The sequence below is a fragment of the Carassius carassius genome, chromosome 35 (genome assembly GCF_963082965.1).
Source record: "Carassius carassius chromosome 35, fCarCar2.1, whole genome shotgun sequence".
NCBI lineage: Eukaryota > Metazoa > Chordata > Actinopteri > Cypriniformes > Cyprinidae > Carassius > Carassius carassius.
Window position 1 is genome coordinate 15,354,978 of NC_081789.1, and position 17,226 is coordinate 15,372,203.

Below are 17,226 nucleotides of genomic sequence, written 5' to 3' on the forward strand. Positions count from 1 at the left end.
GGTTACGCATGTAACCAAGGTTCCTCGAGAGAGCAAGATGCTGCGTCTCGAAGCCATACTCCCAGCACCCCTGCCAGCTCTTGCTTCTTTCCTCGAAGCTGATACCAGCTGCATGGCACGTGCTTTTATAGCTTCCTGGTCACTTACGTCACCCCATCCGTGACATCACGCCCTTCCGTTGGATAGATTGCACATGATATTCAGAGTCGCTCACTCTAAAGGCATTCCCCATAGTGTTCGACACAGCGTTTCATTACCCATGGTTACATGCGTAACCTGAGACGATTTTTCTGAAGAACAGCAGGCAGCTGAACTGCTCAGGACAAACAAGGGACTCAAAAACTATCACAAAATATAAAAACAGTCATGGATCATCCAGGAAACAACAGAGATTATTAAGATTCAAGGCTATGTAAACCTTTGAATAGGGCCATTTAAATATATATTATTTTATCTTGTGGGATATATGTAAAAATCTGATATGCGAAATAGCTTATTCAGGACAGTACTAAATAAAAAAATAAAATGCAGTTTTCTGGATCCCTCTTATTTTGTTTCAATTATTAATATTTTGCACATTTTGCAAGGGTTATGTAAACTTAAAAGCACAAATATCTATCTATCTATATATATATATATATATATATATATATATATATATATATATATATATATATTAGTGGTGGGCCGTTATCGGTGTTAACGTGCTGCGTTAACGTGAGATTCTTATCGGGCGATAAAAAAAATATATCGCCGTTAATCTATTCTCAAAGTTGGGTTGGGAGCTGGGTCTATACTAAGCAAGCTATGATGACTTTCACCTTGATATTTTATATAACCGACTGGCTGAGGCCAGCCTAAAAAGATGCTCAGGACAGTTGACGATGGGCCACTGCTGCGCATCATCACTAAAGCTTATCTTTTTCACGTGTTTTTAAGCCTTACCGCTTGTCGATTTAAACATTAAAGCATCCTAACAAAAGACGCGGAAAAGCTGAACAGAGTAACTGGTTACTCGCGCGCTGTGTTCGGTGCGCACGAGAGAGATCGAGAGCCGCATATCACGGACAGCGACACTGACTGAACCGAGCTCTCTTCTGCGAAGTTCTCCTCGAAGTCCCTCCTGCACCTGAATGAACAAATACAAATCGCAGTTTGAACAAACAAAAATATGTGAAAGAGCCCAATTCTGTACTCGCGGTGTTCTGGTGTTCAGGGCTCACGCAGAGAAAGGCGTCTCAAAACACTTGAACATCGAATTTGCTTATTTTTGCTCTTGTGCCGACAAATACATACAAAAATATGTAAAAATATCCACCTTGGAAATGATGCTCGAAAAAACTGTCAGTTTTTTTCTTAAGAGAAAGTAAACAGTTGAGGAAAAAAATGGGATGTGTATTATATTGGATACGTTCATTGTCTCTTAAAGTGACCGCGCCTAATTTACTACTGCTACTGGCTGCTGTAATGTTAATCCAAGAAAATGAAAATGAAAATCACTTGATGCTCTTGACTGAATTACTTTGTAGTTTTAACAGTCAAACCAAAAATTATTCAGACACCAGATATAATTTTTGATATATATATAACAAAACTGTAATAATGTGAGAAATGTTGAAGGTGTCTGAATAAATGTAGTTTTGATTGTATATTTCATTTTTACATTGAAGACTATCCAGTGCTATTTTACATGTAATTATTTGGTTTCTGTACCTTGACACCTACAAACTTGAAAAAAAACTTAAACATTGTGTAAATAGCACAAATAAATAAAAATAAACAAACATACAAATTAAACAATTTCAAACAGAGCCCACTGGTACAACCTTCACCGGGTCCCCACTGACCCCAGCTACGGCCCTACTCACGCCTGTTTCACACATACTCCGTCTGCAGTGCGTATGCAGTCCGTGTGCGTAACGTATGTGGTGCACCACGGACTCGATGTGCTTTCACACAGGACGTGTTTGCAGTTCGCTACTCGGTACGTAAACGATCGCTGCACTGCTGCAGACGCAACGCTCCTGGAACGCAACTGGAATCCGTTAACATGGGTGCGTAAAAAAATATGCAACGCATACGCACTGCAGACGTGTATGTGTGAAACAGGCATAAGGTTGTTTGCACCTTGTGCAATGTGGAATTAGTTTACAGCTTTTTCAAGCACTTTGTGATGCATTCTGGAAACAGGAGATGAGCTCCTTTTCTAATGCAGCACCTAGCTTGATAAACCCCTTATAAAAGACTTACTGTTTGTCAATTTTATTTGGGCAACATACATATTCTGAATGCCTTCGGCAGAATTCGAATGAGCCATTTTAATCTAGATTAATTTCAAGATCACAGTGAGATTAATCTAGATTAAAAAAATTAATCTATGCCCACCACTAATATATATATATATATATATATATATATATATATATATATATATATACAGTACAGACCAAAAGTTTGGACACACCTTCTTATTCAAAGAGTTTTCTTTATTTTCATGACTATGAAAGTTGTAGATTCACACTGAAGGCATCAAAACTATGAATGAACACATGTGGAATTATATATGGAATTATATACATAACAAAAAAGTGTGAAACAACTGAAAATATGTCATATTCTAGGTTCTTCAAAGTAGCCACCTTTTGCTTTGATTACTGCTTTGCACACTCTTGGCATTCTCTTGATGAGCTTCAAGAGGTAGTCACCTGAAATGGTCTTCCAAAAGTCTTGAAGGAGTTCCCCGAGAGATGCTTAGCACTTGTTGGCCCTTTTGCCTTCTGTCTGCGGTCCAGCTCACCCCTAAACCATCTCGATTGGGTTCAGGTCCGGTGACTGTGGAGGCCAGGTCATCTGGCGCAGCACCCCATCACTCTCCTTCTTGGTCAAATAGCCCTTGATGCCTTCAGTGTGACTCTACAATTTTCATAGTCATGAAAATAAAGAAAACTCTTTGAATGAGAAGGTGTGTCCAAACTTTGGGTCTGTACTGTATATATATATTATTGTGTCAAAAATGTAATTATAATAATAAAGTGTGATTATTATGATTACAAAATATATATGAACACAATATATAACAAAACAACAAAATACAGCAGTATGTATGCTATTATTTTACTCAATTGAATATTAATTATTGAAACATTTCATGGTAGAAAATTATTATTATTATTACTATTAATAATTAATCCCCCCATCCATTTAATATACACGTGTTTCTGTCCAGAAAAGCCTTCACTTCCAAAACGTGTCGATGATTCCTTAAAATTCCGCCTTTGTAGGCAGCTCACTGAGATTTTGGAACAGAGAAAATGACTCTCTTTGTTGAAAAGGCTGTGTGAAATATCTGTTCTTTTTGGCTAAAGAGGAAGGAAGGCAAAACAGGAAGAAATAGTCTGAAAGCAAAGAAGCTGTTAAAGAACGATTTAGAGCAGCTTTTGAGACCCACTGTGAACAAACATCCCTGAAAGATCAATGGATTATTGCATAACATCCATCAAGATCGTTCACTAACTCAGAATACAAAACATGCGAGTTTACAGGAAATTAACATTGCATCCTCCCCGAACAATGTAAGGAATGGCAGCCTTGCATCTATTCTACTATCTATTGACAAATAATTCCATCATTTGGAAATGGAGACACTGTTGACACAATACAGTACAAGCCTTTCAAACCAATCTGCTAGAAAGCAGGTGTTAAAAAGTCTCCAGAAAAAAAAATTAAACTGTGTGATTACATCTGCTATACTGTGAGCACACAGTGATAATACACATGGTTTCTATTGATCCACAATGTTTTTTTCTATTTATTTTAGCCATTTTAGCCATTTTTGTCCCTCTGCTATAAAATAAGTCTGATGAATATCAGCCTCCATTATGCTCTGAATTTACAATTCAGTAAAGAAAAATGTTAAGTCATCAGATAAACTGAAAGAATTGACAATCAGATTGCCCATACAAAACATTAAAAACAACCATATCTTCATAAAAAAAAAAATCTCTCATAAAAGGTGTCAGAACAACAAACCATGATTTTTACATTTAATATTCTTGTTTTCAAGGTTGGTAAACAGTTACGATGCAAAAAATGTTTTCTGGCTATTGAGTTAAAATACATTTAACTCAATAGCCAGAAAAAATACATTTGTCAACAACTGACATTTGAGTATTACCTTAAAAAAAAAAAAAAGTACACTAAAGCTCATAGCCAGTAAGATTTTTTTTTTCATGTTTTTGAAAGAAGTCTCTTATACTCGTCAAGGCTATGTTGAAGGCTATTTTGATTTCATTGAGGATACAGCAAAAAATAAAAAATAAAATAATAAATAAATAAACAAATAAATAATAATGTTAATATTGCATTTAAAAATAACTCTTTATTTTTTATTTGGATATATATTAAAATTGTATTTATTCCTGTGATGCAAAGCTGAATTTTATGCAGCCATCACTCCAGTCTTCAGTGTCAGATGATGCTTCAGAAATAATTCTAAATATGCTGATTTGGTGCTTAAGAAACATTTCTTATTATCATCATCAGTGCTGTAAACAGTTGCTCTGATTAATATATTTTTTTCTGGAAACAGTGATATGATTTTCAGGATTCTTTGATGAAAAGAAAGTTCAAAAGAACAGCAGTTATTTGAAACTATGTTTTTCTAACAATGTAAAAGACATTAATTCTTTCATTAATTTCATGCATTTTTGCTCAATAACATTATTGAAAAAAAAACAAAAAAAAAACACCTGATCTCAAACTTTTGAAAAAGCAGAATTCCTAATAGACTAGTTATTTTAATAACTTTAATTTAATTTAATAAAGAACATATACAGGGCATGTATGGTACAAGTCTGCGAAAATCTGCACAACTCTCCGTCATCCCACTGTGGTAATACATAGCAAGTAATAAACCCAAATTTCCATTCACCTTAACTTTCTTGGAGAACCTTAAAGTTCAATATTGAATAGGAATACACTGCAATAATGGAGATTCCCCCAAGGGAATCATAGGGCAAACACTATACCTTACTATAATTATAATGTTATATAGTCCCAGTTTATGATCTTGCTAAATTGCCTTCCGCCTGGATTGAAAAGCCTCTCAAATTACCTCAGTGGGGCAAATATTTAAGACCGAAGCACAGAGTCAACTCAAATTCATATAAGCGCTAGAGGGCTTCATAAATTTCAAAGAAAACAGATTCATTTAAAAAAGCAGAATCAATATATTATAGAATACTAGAGAGAGACGAGAGGAGAGAGGCAATTGGCAGTTCCTTCAGTCTTCCGAGTTCACACGCCTTGAAGGTATCAGACCTTGGCTGGAGATACGGGAAGAGCCACAGCTGAATGCATATAAGCAGCAAAACAAACACCACCGAGCATGACAATTTTACGCTTTTTTCCCCCAAAACATTATTCTATTAACACAATGGAACAGGTCTGTGATCGGCATGATTCATCAAACTGTCAGCAACATGACTTGTCAGTGTTGCTCTTACAGGCTTACATTTCATGAGTGGAAAATCACTGGCAATTTTCAGTGGCCCTGTCAATTTCTGTAGTAATTGAACATGCAGCAATGCTCCGAATACCTATTAGGTTTTTCTTAGAGGGTATAACGGCACAAATGATTAAAAGGAAAACAGATGTGTAAATGAACCCTATTTTAAACCATGCCACTGACACGTAATGCTAAAGATTTAACATCCATTTCCAGACAGCATCATTATAATGATTAACAATTTAACTGCAAACAGCAGCATTTGACTAGCTCTAACTGGGTCCATTAGTAAATAGGCAGGAAACAAACAAAAGCAAACATATTTTCACTCAACTCTTCATGCTTAATTAGAAAACATCTCAAAAGTTGGATAATTCTCTTGACAACTGCGCACTTGATTACCATGGCAACAACCTTGCTATATCATTACCTAATTATGACTAATTATCTGTTACTGAGGAAAGTAATCAGCATTTGCCATTGGCTCCCGAGAGATGATGATTAAATGCTGAAAAACACAGAGCAACCAGCACAAGATGTTGAAACGATCATGATAATTCTCGATTTAACCAAAAACAGGGATTTTCATAATATTGGCCATTAATGAGAGATTTGATTGTAAGAAAACACTCTGTCAGAAATTTTATGAATCACCTTGAATCCTTTGGATTCCGTGAAGAAGTTCTAATCCCTAACATGGTACCATTGCCTCCCATTACAAATGGATTCGCCACACTGAGTCATACATGACATGTCAATTTACTTAATGTGATGGCCATTAATCTTCAGCGCTTACAGAAAAAGATGATGAAAACTCGTTTCAATGTATTTAAATCAGTAAGCTGAAAATGCACTAAATTGCTAAAATAATAAGTAAAAGTAAGATGGCAATTACTCAAGTGTCCCCTCTGGAATTTGACTTAACTATGGCCTATTAGCAAGACTACACTAATTTACGGCACTATCAGACACCTTGTCCACATTTCCTAGGCCAATTCGCAGCTCAAGACAAGCAGAATGGACCTTTAACCTGGCCAAGAAAGAGATGGAGCCAGAATGCAAGCTGAGCTGCAAAATGATAATAATAATAATAATAATAATAATAATAATAATAATAATAATAATTCACACAGTATAGATGAAAGTTTTCCGTATCACTGTACTAACCTGTATGATGTCTGGATCAGTCTCCTATCCTAGATCATTACAGGAAGGATAGCTTTACGTTCAGAACTTGAGATTTCAACTCAGTAAAAAATAAATAAATAAATAATTAAATGGAAAGATGTAATAGTCAGGGGCAGAATAACACTCTAAAATTCTCAGTGACCTGCAATACTAATTTAATTAAAATCACAAACAAATCACAATTTTTAGTAAATCACAAACATAGATTACAAATCAAACAAAGTATTCTTATTAACATTTTTTTTAGTAAACAGATCACTCTTATAAACATTTTCTTTACTAAATCAAAAACATTGACCACAAACAGTGTATTCTGTTTCTGAACGAATGACTCTTATGAACAGTTATTCTTCGTGAATCAAAAACATGCATCATAAACATGCATCAGTGTAGTGCGATTCCTGAAACTTATGAGCCATTTTTTTTCTTTATTTGTGAATCCGAAAACATTCAGTGCAACCAGCCTAATACCTGTACTCTGGGTACAGGTGTATTCTGGGTGAATCAAACATATATATCCTACAACAAACTGCACCTATTTCAGTATAGTTACTTACTGGTAATTCATGTGATGTGTACAGTAGTTAAATACACATATTCTTATTTTTGTCATATTTTATAACAATAAATATATAAAATGTTACCACATATTTTATTTTATTTTAAAATTAATGGCAAATACTGGATTGTGAATATTCTGCCTCCAAAAACAAGCAGTTATTTAAAAAAAAAGTGTAATATATTTAATGTGTAATATATTTAATGTGTAAACATAAAATATATTTGTTATGAAAGCATCTTGTTATTTACCAAAAGAATTGCACTTCCCAATATTTATTCCTTAAAAGAACTGTTAACAGAATCATTAAGGAACCAGAATTACTGGCTGTCTTACAACTGGCAGGAGATAGAGAATTATCAGGTGTTGCAGAATTTGACGCTATAAGGATTAGCAATTCATTGCAGCATTCCCATAAACATTATCATCAATTTATAAAGGCAGATTTATCATGAATGCTCTCAATTCAGCATCTATACCCCAGAACTAAAGTATTCAAGAAGCATGACTAAGGCAATCATTTATTAATTTGTCATTATAATACTTCTTCAGCAAACGATTCTCTTAAAACTAGACTCTATTTGCATTCTAATACCCCATGTCAGATTAACAAAAAAAAAACCCTGCCATGCAACCACACGTATAAACCTGCTAATGTTCTATCGACACATATATTAGGTTTCAAAGATGGAGTTTTAAAGGATTTGAGAGGCTTTCATAGAAAATGAAGTACATGTGCATGTTTCATTGATATTTGATGTGAAAAAAAGAGAAACCAAATAATTCCAAGAGGGAGGAAATCATATAATCAGCCAACAAATGGATAAAATTCAGTAAATCTGATTTATTATAGAACTATGTTTTACTCTGTGGTACAGAAGAACAAGTCACACCCCATATCAGTACTTATATTGATAGAAACTACAATTGTTCCAGTAAATCTATAAATAAAGTCTGAAACTGGATCAAAATTTCAGATCCTGAAGACCTATTAGATTGGGTCTGACCACAATATTAATCTAATAGCTGTCACTGAGGACATACTATGCACGGAACCTGGGCTGGACTGGGACAAAAAATCGGCCCGGGCATTTTTGCCCAGACCGGCCCACTATATGATCATAAACACCACCCATCTTTGCATGCCCTTAATTATATTATATGCATACCAACTCCTATTCATTAAAACCACTAATGCCATGTAATGAGTGAGTATAGGAACGAGTGAGAGTTAACAGATGAAATAAGTCAAAATTTTATATTTATTAATACAGTTGAACTATACTCCACAGCGGTGAATCCTAAAACAAGCTATAAGCGGCTCTGGCATAGTAATACGAGTGTTTCTTACAGGATTTTTGTTAAAACTATGGTGGTGTGTCCTCGGTCCTTCTAGGGGGGTTCGGGGGCATGCCCCCCGTGAGAAAATTTTGTGCATTTTAATGTTAAATTCATTAATCTGGTGGACTTTGAGAGTTCAAAATTAAAAGCTCCAACCTATATTCAGTGTGCAAATTAAACAAAGAAAAATTCAAACCTCTTTTAGTTACAGTGTCTATTTACATTACACCTATACATAATAATAGTTATAATATTAATCCAATGACAGTAATAGCCATATTTTGTAAAACAAATGCACAAAAAATAAAGGAAACTTTCTTAATTAGTTGTACCAATTTCTATACTTGAAAGAGATAAGCACATGGTCTTTTATTTTGACGCAAACTGCATCAAGCTTTTATTTTGGCAGAAAACATGGTTTACAAACGCCTCTTATTAAATTTCTAGTGAATTGCGGTAATCGTCAACTATGCAGATGTGGAAATAATCTACACTCATGACATGGCCTAAGTGTTTTGAAAGTAGTTATGCTTACCGCAGGCTCTACACTTTCTCATCTCTCTCCTGATCCTCCTGATCTCCTGATCATCTGCCACAGGAGCTGATGAAGGTCAGAAAACATATATTTTGACACAGTTTACAGTGTCTGCTTTAAGGGCCTGGTTCTATTTTTTCACGCTATTTATCTGCACATTCCTTGCGTTTCTTCTCCATCTTTTTTTACAGATACACACTGATACTGCTGCCGCTCGCTCACTCGTTTAAAGTTGTGATTGGGCCAGCCCAGTGTCAATCAAGAAAAGAGCCAATGGGCCGCTGATCTACGTGTTTCATGGGCTGGTCTGTCAGAAAAAAAACTAACACTGACTTTGACCAATGCATTACACCGGCACAAACCCAGCGCCGCCAATTAAGCAAAACAAAACAAAACGAATGGGCCGCCGATGTACAAATGTTATGGGCCGTTTAAAAAAAAAAAAAAAAAGTATGAGTATGAGATATATCGGCCCAAAAAGCACGTCGGCCCACTGGGCAAATGCCCGGTATGCCCAATGGCCAGTCCAGCCATGCACGGAACGTCATCAAGTTAATACCTGGCTCTTCCATGCTGGAGTTCAATGTGGAGTCAATTTGCTTTTCTTAAAAGAGATAAAAGATTCCATAGAGGTGGAGCCCAATTAGCCTTGAGGTTAACAATGTAAGAGTAACTACCCTTTCTCCTAATGGCCTATTAGCACATGTGTTTGGCGAGTGTGTCCAGAATGTCTATAGATATCTAAATGCTAATGATCTTCTTCAGACTGACAAAGACACTTCTAACATCAACAAGGCACAATTTCAAAGGTATTTCATTTTGTTAAGTGTGAACGCTGCCATCAGAAATCTGGTGCTTACCAAACAAGCGAACCGAGACTGCTAAAGGTGTGATCACACTTGTAGTTCAGTTCGTTTGATTTATTAGGTCCGGACCAAAAAGCAAAATTATACATTTGGTCCTGGTCTGCTTAGCATTCACACTGGCATTTTTGACTGCGAACCTAAAGACACCAAACCTAAAGGCATAGAGATACATTCACAACCTGAATTACGGATTGAATTACATATATATTGTGACAGAACTCAGCAAACACCCCAAACGAAAGAACACACCTAATGTCGTCTGCTGGATTAAGCACGCTCATTCTTGCGTGTACATGTTATTTTATTTTCACCACCTGCAAACTCACAAGGAGCTCATAAAAGGCACTTTACCTCATCGTTGCTCCACGTTTGCCCTCTGCTCATTTTATTTTGGTTACACAGGGCCGTCAAATCATGTTATATAGCATCTCATTTTGTCATTACTTCCTGTTTTTGGGTCACTTTGAAGTATTTGTTCCATGTTCCGTTTATTTTCATTCCATATTGCTAAAGCTGGTGTTGATTGATCATACAGTATTTAAACATATAACATTGAAAGTTAAGTAAATTATCAAGTAGCTGTTATGCTAGAAAAACAACACATAAAAAAAGAGGCTGATGAAACCTTATGAGATCTCCATGTAACAGCCATCGAGTCTGTGTGGGGGAAGAATGTCAGCTCACCTGATGCAATGTCCACGTGCATGTTTTTCTGCTGAGTGACGTTAATGTGCGCTGTGACTTTTCCATCGTTTAGAGCCAATTCCAGCATTCCATCTGCAAAGGAGCTGAACAGGAGCAGGCCGCTGGGGTTCCAGGTACGGAACTGGAATCCCACAGACACCATATTGTGGTCCCTCCTCCCTGGCAGCTGCAGAAAGCTGGTGCCGTTGAAGAAGACGGGGAACGTGTGCGTGTCCACACAGGAGAATGTCAGGTTCCGCTGAAAATGAGTCAGGAAACACTTTACGTAAAGCTGTTCAAAATGTAGTCCTACTGAGATGGTTAAATAATTGTTTATGAATCAAATAATTTCACGGCTGAACTTAGCCCAGCTAAAACCATCTAAGACCAGTTTCTATTTTGCAAAACGGATGTCCCTGTGCAGCATCAAATTTGATGTAGCACACTGCATATTGTGTTTGTTTCTCAGATGCAACAGCTTTAATAAACGTACAAAGCTGTGAACTAAAGTAACTAGAAAATAAATCTGCGTCTGAAATGGTGGAGGACCTTTCATGTGGAACATGGTCTTAAAGAAAGATCTCTCAAAGTGCTGCTACAGCATGTTCCCAACCATGCCGTTGATTTCAGAACCTTAAGCTGGAAAAGGGGCCACATGGAAGCAACGACAAGAGTTTTATTCATAACTCTCTAGCTTTACGTCCTTCTAAATGGTAATTTTGAGCCACCAAATGCACTTCAGACTCCCATCACAATGAAATAGAAAAGTGCACTCAGCCTTCCTCAGCACTTCATAACAGAACCTCCGCCCATGTGATGTGTTTTATCAACCTTGAACATAATCCTTCAGACATGAATAATAATTCAGAGCCTGTCTATGGTGGACACATATAATTTGGAAATGAGGAGAATTGTGCTATTTTCTGACTATTAAAAAGATAGTTCAGCCAAGAAATTTTAATTCTGACAATCATTTGCTCATCTGGTTCCAAACCTGTATGACTTTCTTTCTTCTGTGGAACATATTTATAAGAAAAGAAGGTTTTTGTACAATGAAAGTCAGTTGTTTTGGAGCTCAATGATGTTCACTGAGTTTTGTCAGAAAGAAATAAAGTCATGCAGACTTTGAATGACATGAGGGTGAGTAAACAATGATATAATTTTCATTTTAGTTTTCATTTTGTGCATTACAACCTTGATTGGTTTATTGGTCAAAAACTAAATCTCTGGAACAAAAGAGACATTAATCTAATTCAACCATATTTCCATTTAACATAATGCTTGTGAGATGTTCTGTGACATGATGTGCTTGTGTAAGTGTATGGCAGAGATAAGATTGTAATTTTCATCAGAAAAAAACATTGTGTCTTCATGTTTGTGGTTCCATTAATGAACCACAGAACACGGATATGCTTATCGGATATAATGTGCAATTATTGCATTCTTCATATTATCACAGGCAGTGAAAATTAGATTATTATCAGTGCTGACACCAGTCATCAAATCTGTGTGGATGATTAACATTCCCATCAGCTTGTTGAAACAAATGAAATGGATCCATACAGCATAGATATGAGGTTTAAAATGCGAGCTCCATCAATATCATGTCTGAACGGCTCTACATTCTGAAGAGTCAACCTTGCACAGTTCTTCATGGTCATACACCTCCACAAAACCTTCCAGGCAAAAACAACCCACCCAAACTGTTAAATATGCACAGAACTGCCACGTTATGCACTCAAACTCTGATTAGTCAGATATGGTTTGTGGAGTTGATTGAAAATGGAAGAGGCTTACGAAACTAGAAGAATCCAGTTTTTTTCGTCTGGCCAGGTCAGTGATGTTCTCTCCATTGTAGTTTATGCTTTCCATGCAGCCTTTGAAATTTCTTCTTCCTCCTGAGACTGGCTTCCCAGAATAAGGCATTCCTCCGAAAGTCAGCTACATGGAAAAAATCAGACGTAAATCATAAAAACAGTATCAAAGCATTGAAATCCACCAAGTCTAACACAAAAATATGTACAGAGTGTTAAGTAAGATGGTTTGTAAACTAAGTGGCCTCCTTCAATCTATTAAACTCTGTGCAATATTTTACCACATTAGAAATGCATTTAAGAGCTGTTCATGTTTTTATATGTAATAGTATATTTCCAACATTTTGGTTAAAAGGAATTTTATGTCAAAGCAAATTAACATAGGTCTATACATATATGGCATGGATGTTGGTTAATTGACAGTGTAAAATAGGATCTATTTATTTTTTAAATGGTTAATGTGTATTTTTTTGAATGTAAATATAAATAAATTATTCAATAAATATATTTTTCTTAAATTCTAAGTAACAAAGTTTTCATTAATAAATATTTTGCTTGCTAGTATATGAAAATGCAAAAAATGTGCAGTAAAATAAGGTTTTAATTTCTGCATATTTTTTTTTCTCATTCTCATTCTCATACATGTTCATATTTTATTTTTAAATGTGAATGGTTCCCATATTCACCAATGATTAAACTTAAAGGGATGGTTCACTTTTAAATAAAATTTTGATATGTTTTAGCTTACCTCAAGGGCATCCAAGATGTAGGTTTCTTTGTTTTTCCTCAGTATTTTCCATTTTGATATTTTTAGGTCAAACCGTTCTTGTCTGTGACTCATATAATGGAGGTCTATGGTCACCACCTCAAAGAGCATGCACAGAAAAGTCCAAAAATGTAAGTAGACATTGATGACCTAAGACACGAAACGAGCGGTTTGTGTAAGAAAACGAACAGTATTTATATTGTTTTTACCACTTGTACACAACCACGTCCAACTGATCTGAGGGCGCAAGTGCTTCCTGATGTCGTGACTCGTGTGACGTTTGCGCGTGCTCTGGCTTAGTCTGCGCAAGCGCGGAAAGCCCCGGAAGTTATCTCTCGCGTGTGTACGTCACTCATTGTTTACACTTACTGTCTATGGTAAGTGTAAACAACCAAATGGAAACTACTGAGGAAACAAAGACACCTACATCTTGGATGTCCTTGAGGTAAGCTAAAACATATCAAAATTTAATTTGAAAGTGAACTATCCCTTTAATAACAACTTTCTTCTATATATTTTCTCTATACATTTCTATTGTCCTGTTTTTAAATTCAACTGATAGTACGCTTGTAAATTTAACTGAAATTGAAACTATGAAATAAAATTAACAATATTATTATTACTTCTCAGCCACAAGCAAAATATTTCAGCTTGCAACAGCAGGGTAAAATGATACATATTTTGTGAAATCAGATCATATCTAGTTATTGAAATATGTTTATTAAGTACTATAATTCAAACATTTTCAAACAGAGCCCAGAAAGAAGCACTAGTGCTTCAACAAAATAGTCGTTTAATAGTTGTTTGTAAATGCAGACTGCGCTCCAGCAGAAAACGACTCACCAGTTTGGATCTGTTCCTGCTCAATTAATCAGACACTTTCACTTTAATTGGGGTCAATTTGTCTTAGACTAACTGAGCTGTAACCAGTTCAGTAGCATCCAAAAGTGCCAGGAGCATCAGTGCTAAAGTGAATAGATAGCATTTGCTCTCAGACCATATTTTTTACGTCGAAAAAAAAAATCAATTTCCTATACATTCCTCTACAGCACTTGTTAATATGCTTTATTTCTGTTTGATAACATTAATATCCTGCTACATTTTATTGGTGAGGATTAATCCTGTGCAGAGAAGCGGATTTGAAACGTCCCGTGCTGAAAAGAATGACAAGTGATAAAAAATCCCTCTGCAAACAAAGTTTATCACAGTGCGAACCTTCCTGAGACAAAATTTCTTGGTGTGACTTCACAGCTTTTTATCAAGCCTGAGATTGAGATCTTTGGATAGGGTGACAACTGCAGTGTGACCAGAATCCTACAGAAATCCTTGAGATTTCAGAGATAAGTACATATTTCTATTTTTGAGTATCTTAACAGCCAGTGTGGAAATGAGATGAAATCCAACTGATGTAAAACTTGACCTACACAACATATGCTGTATTTAGGGAGCTGGTGTCCAAAACCCAGGCTTTTTAACAAGGTTAGAGAGATATTCGAATGACATAGATTAAAATCCTGTCATCATTTAGGCCTACTCACTCTGTCATCCCAAACCTATACAGTACCTTATTTTCTTTTCCATAAAATGGATGTAAATGGGGACTGGAGATGCCAAGTTCTACAATGATCAAAAACACACACCATTAAGAAGTCGATGCTTTATATCATAAGTCTTCTGAAGCCACACAATAGTAACCACATATAACTTTGTTTGAAGAAAGACCAACATTTCTTTCTCACTGCCAAGTCAAATCAAATATGATGTCAGAAAAATTACAGATTTTTACTGAATAATGACTTCAATTTGGGCCAGGTCCCTCTCAAAGCTACTTCATTATAACAATGCCAGAAGACGTACTGTATAGAGAAAAATCATATAGACTGCTTTTATGATTCTTTTTGTATGCTTTTTTTTGTCATTTTAGAGCCTGACAGTCTCATTCCCTGTTCACTTTAATTATATGTGAAATACCTTAGAAGATAATCCTCAACATTTTTATTTATTTTTTTTGGGGGGGGGGGGGGGTACACTGAAAGAAAAAAAAAAATCAGGTTTTGGTAAAGCTTGTTCAATTCAGGTGCACTGTATTTTCATCAGCAATGATCATGAGCAAGCATCACTGAATTTGTTATGTTGGTTTAAAATAACAAAATAGCACCAAGCCATCATTAAAAGCATAAATCAGCTTGGATGAGAATTACATTTGTGCTTATTTAAAGTGAGAATTATCACAGTATTTCCTGTTTATTGTCATATTTGTGAGATAAATCTTTCTCAAGGACAATTAAATATGGTCACACTTTAATTTAAGGTCCAATTGTTGCCATCAACAAATCATTGACTATGACTTTTGCCTAACTTCTCCTAATTTGTTGCTTATTAATAGTTGTTAAGTTTAGGTATTGGGTAGGATTATGGATGTAGAACATGGTCATGCAGAAAATATGCATTATAAGCACTAGTAAACAGCCAAAATGTGAATAATAGGCATGTTAATAAGCAACAACAGCAGTTAATAGTGAGAACTGGTCTCTACAAAAGTGTTACCTTCATACTTTTTTAAAATGACCTGTTATGGGGAGTAACATTTTGAGCTTCAGCATTCCCATAATGCACCTACTTGTTAAATGAAGTTCAGAGCAATAAATCATTCACATTCTCAGTTGTACCTCATAGTCCAGGTCAAGGTGGTCAAACTCCCCGTTGGTGCGGAAGTGCTGAGTATGCTGATCAAGGGTGAAATTGACATTTCTCCTGTAGCGCTCAATTACTACAGAATGCCAATGATGATCGTCCAGCAGACTGCCGCTAGTCACAGATGTATGGCCCAGGATAGAGCCGTACTGATTACTTCCTACAGTTTATTAGACATGGGAGACCATTGTTAATATCAAACATACAATATCTTCACCTTCACTGCAGAATAATTGATGGGAGGAAGTTCTGAACCCGTCTTCACATGGCATATGAGATGTTTATGTCCTTATGATATACAAGATAATGGGTTTTGTGTTTTACAGTCTATGAGTATTTCTTTTCCCTCTGGCTAGGTTTTTCTGCAATGCGGGTCCCTGAGATATTAAAGGGATTGTTCACATAGATGAAAACTCAGCCTCATGTTGTTCCAAACTTCTTATTCTTTGGAAAAATTCAATGAAAACCTGTGTTTTGGACCCCATTGACTTATATGGACAAAAAAAAAAACTATTGAAATATAGAAATATTCTGTGTCCTAGAGTTTGGAGTCAGCAATGTAACATGATCCTTCAGAAATTATTCTAATATGCAAATTTGCTGCTCAAAATAATTAATATTATCAATGTTGAAATCCATTAAGCTGCTCAATATATATATATATATTTTTTTTAACTTTTTTTTCAGGATTCTCCAATGAATATAAAGTTTAAAATAACAGCTTTTAGTTGAAATAAAACTAATTTGTAACACAAACAAGAAACATAAATGTCTTCACGTTTTGATATTTGATCAATCAAATAAATGCATCCTTGCATCCTTAATTTATAATTTAAATAAGGTACATAATTTAAATAAATAAATAAATAAATAAATAAATAAATAAATAAAAAGTCTTAATAGACCCATTTTATTTTTTGCATGAACTATTCTTTAAATGTAACTCATTTTTACCAAAGAGTCAATGAGCATCAAACAATCAATTAGATATCAGAAGACAGCAGGTATAAAGTCAATAAATAACGTGAAGAAATACTTATTGCAGCACATCAATGATAAAATTAACCCCAAGGTACACCCAAGCGCATCATAAACACAACAGATATCTATTATAGGCCTCTACATCAGATTTACCGAGGTTTATCTGCAGCAGTAGACGGCCTCTCCTCAACTCCAAGGTAATGTAGTCACCCTGTTGCCCCTCTCCGTGCAGAATCACCCCTTCGCTCTCTGATGTTTTAAACTTCAGGGCTATTACGTCCTTCAAAATCTT

The 17,226-nt window shown here is 35.5% G+C and overlaps 1 protein-coding gene across 1 annotated transcript in view; it reads right to left on the reverse strand.

Moving 5' to 3' along the window:
- LOC132115626 (contactin-associated protein-like 2) overlaps positions 1–17,226 on the reverse strand; it is a 455,893-nt gene that overhangs the window by 217,377 nt on the left and 221,290 nt on the right. Inside the window, exons 8-11 of the mRNA XM_059524041.1 lie at positions 17,088–17,223; positions 15,929–16,113; positions 12,477–12,620; positions 10,680–10,938 (exon numbers count right to left, since the gene is read on the reverse strand). Of these exons, the coding sequence (XP_059380024.1) occupies positions 10,680–10,938; positions 12,477–12,620; positions 15,929–16,113; positions 17,088–17,223 (724 nt within the window). The remainder of the gene's footprint in view (positions 1–10,679; positions 10,939–12,476; positions 12,621–15,928; positions 16,114–17,087; positions 17,224–17,226) is intronic.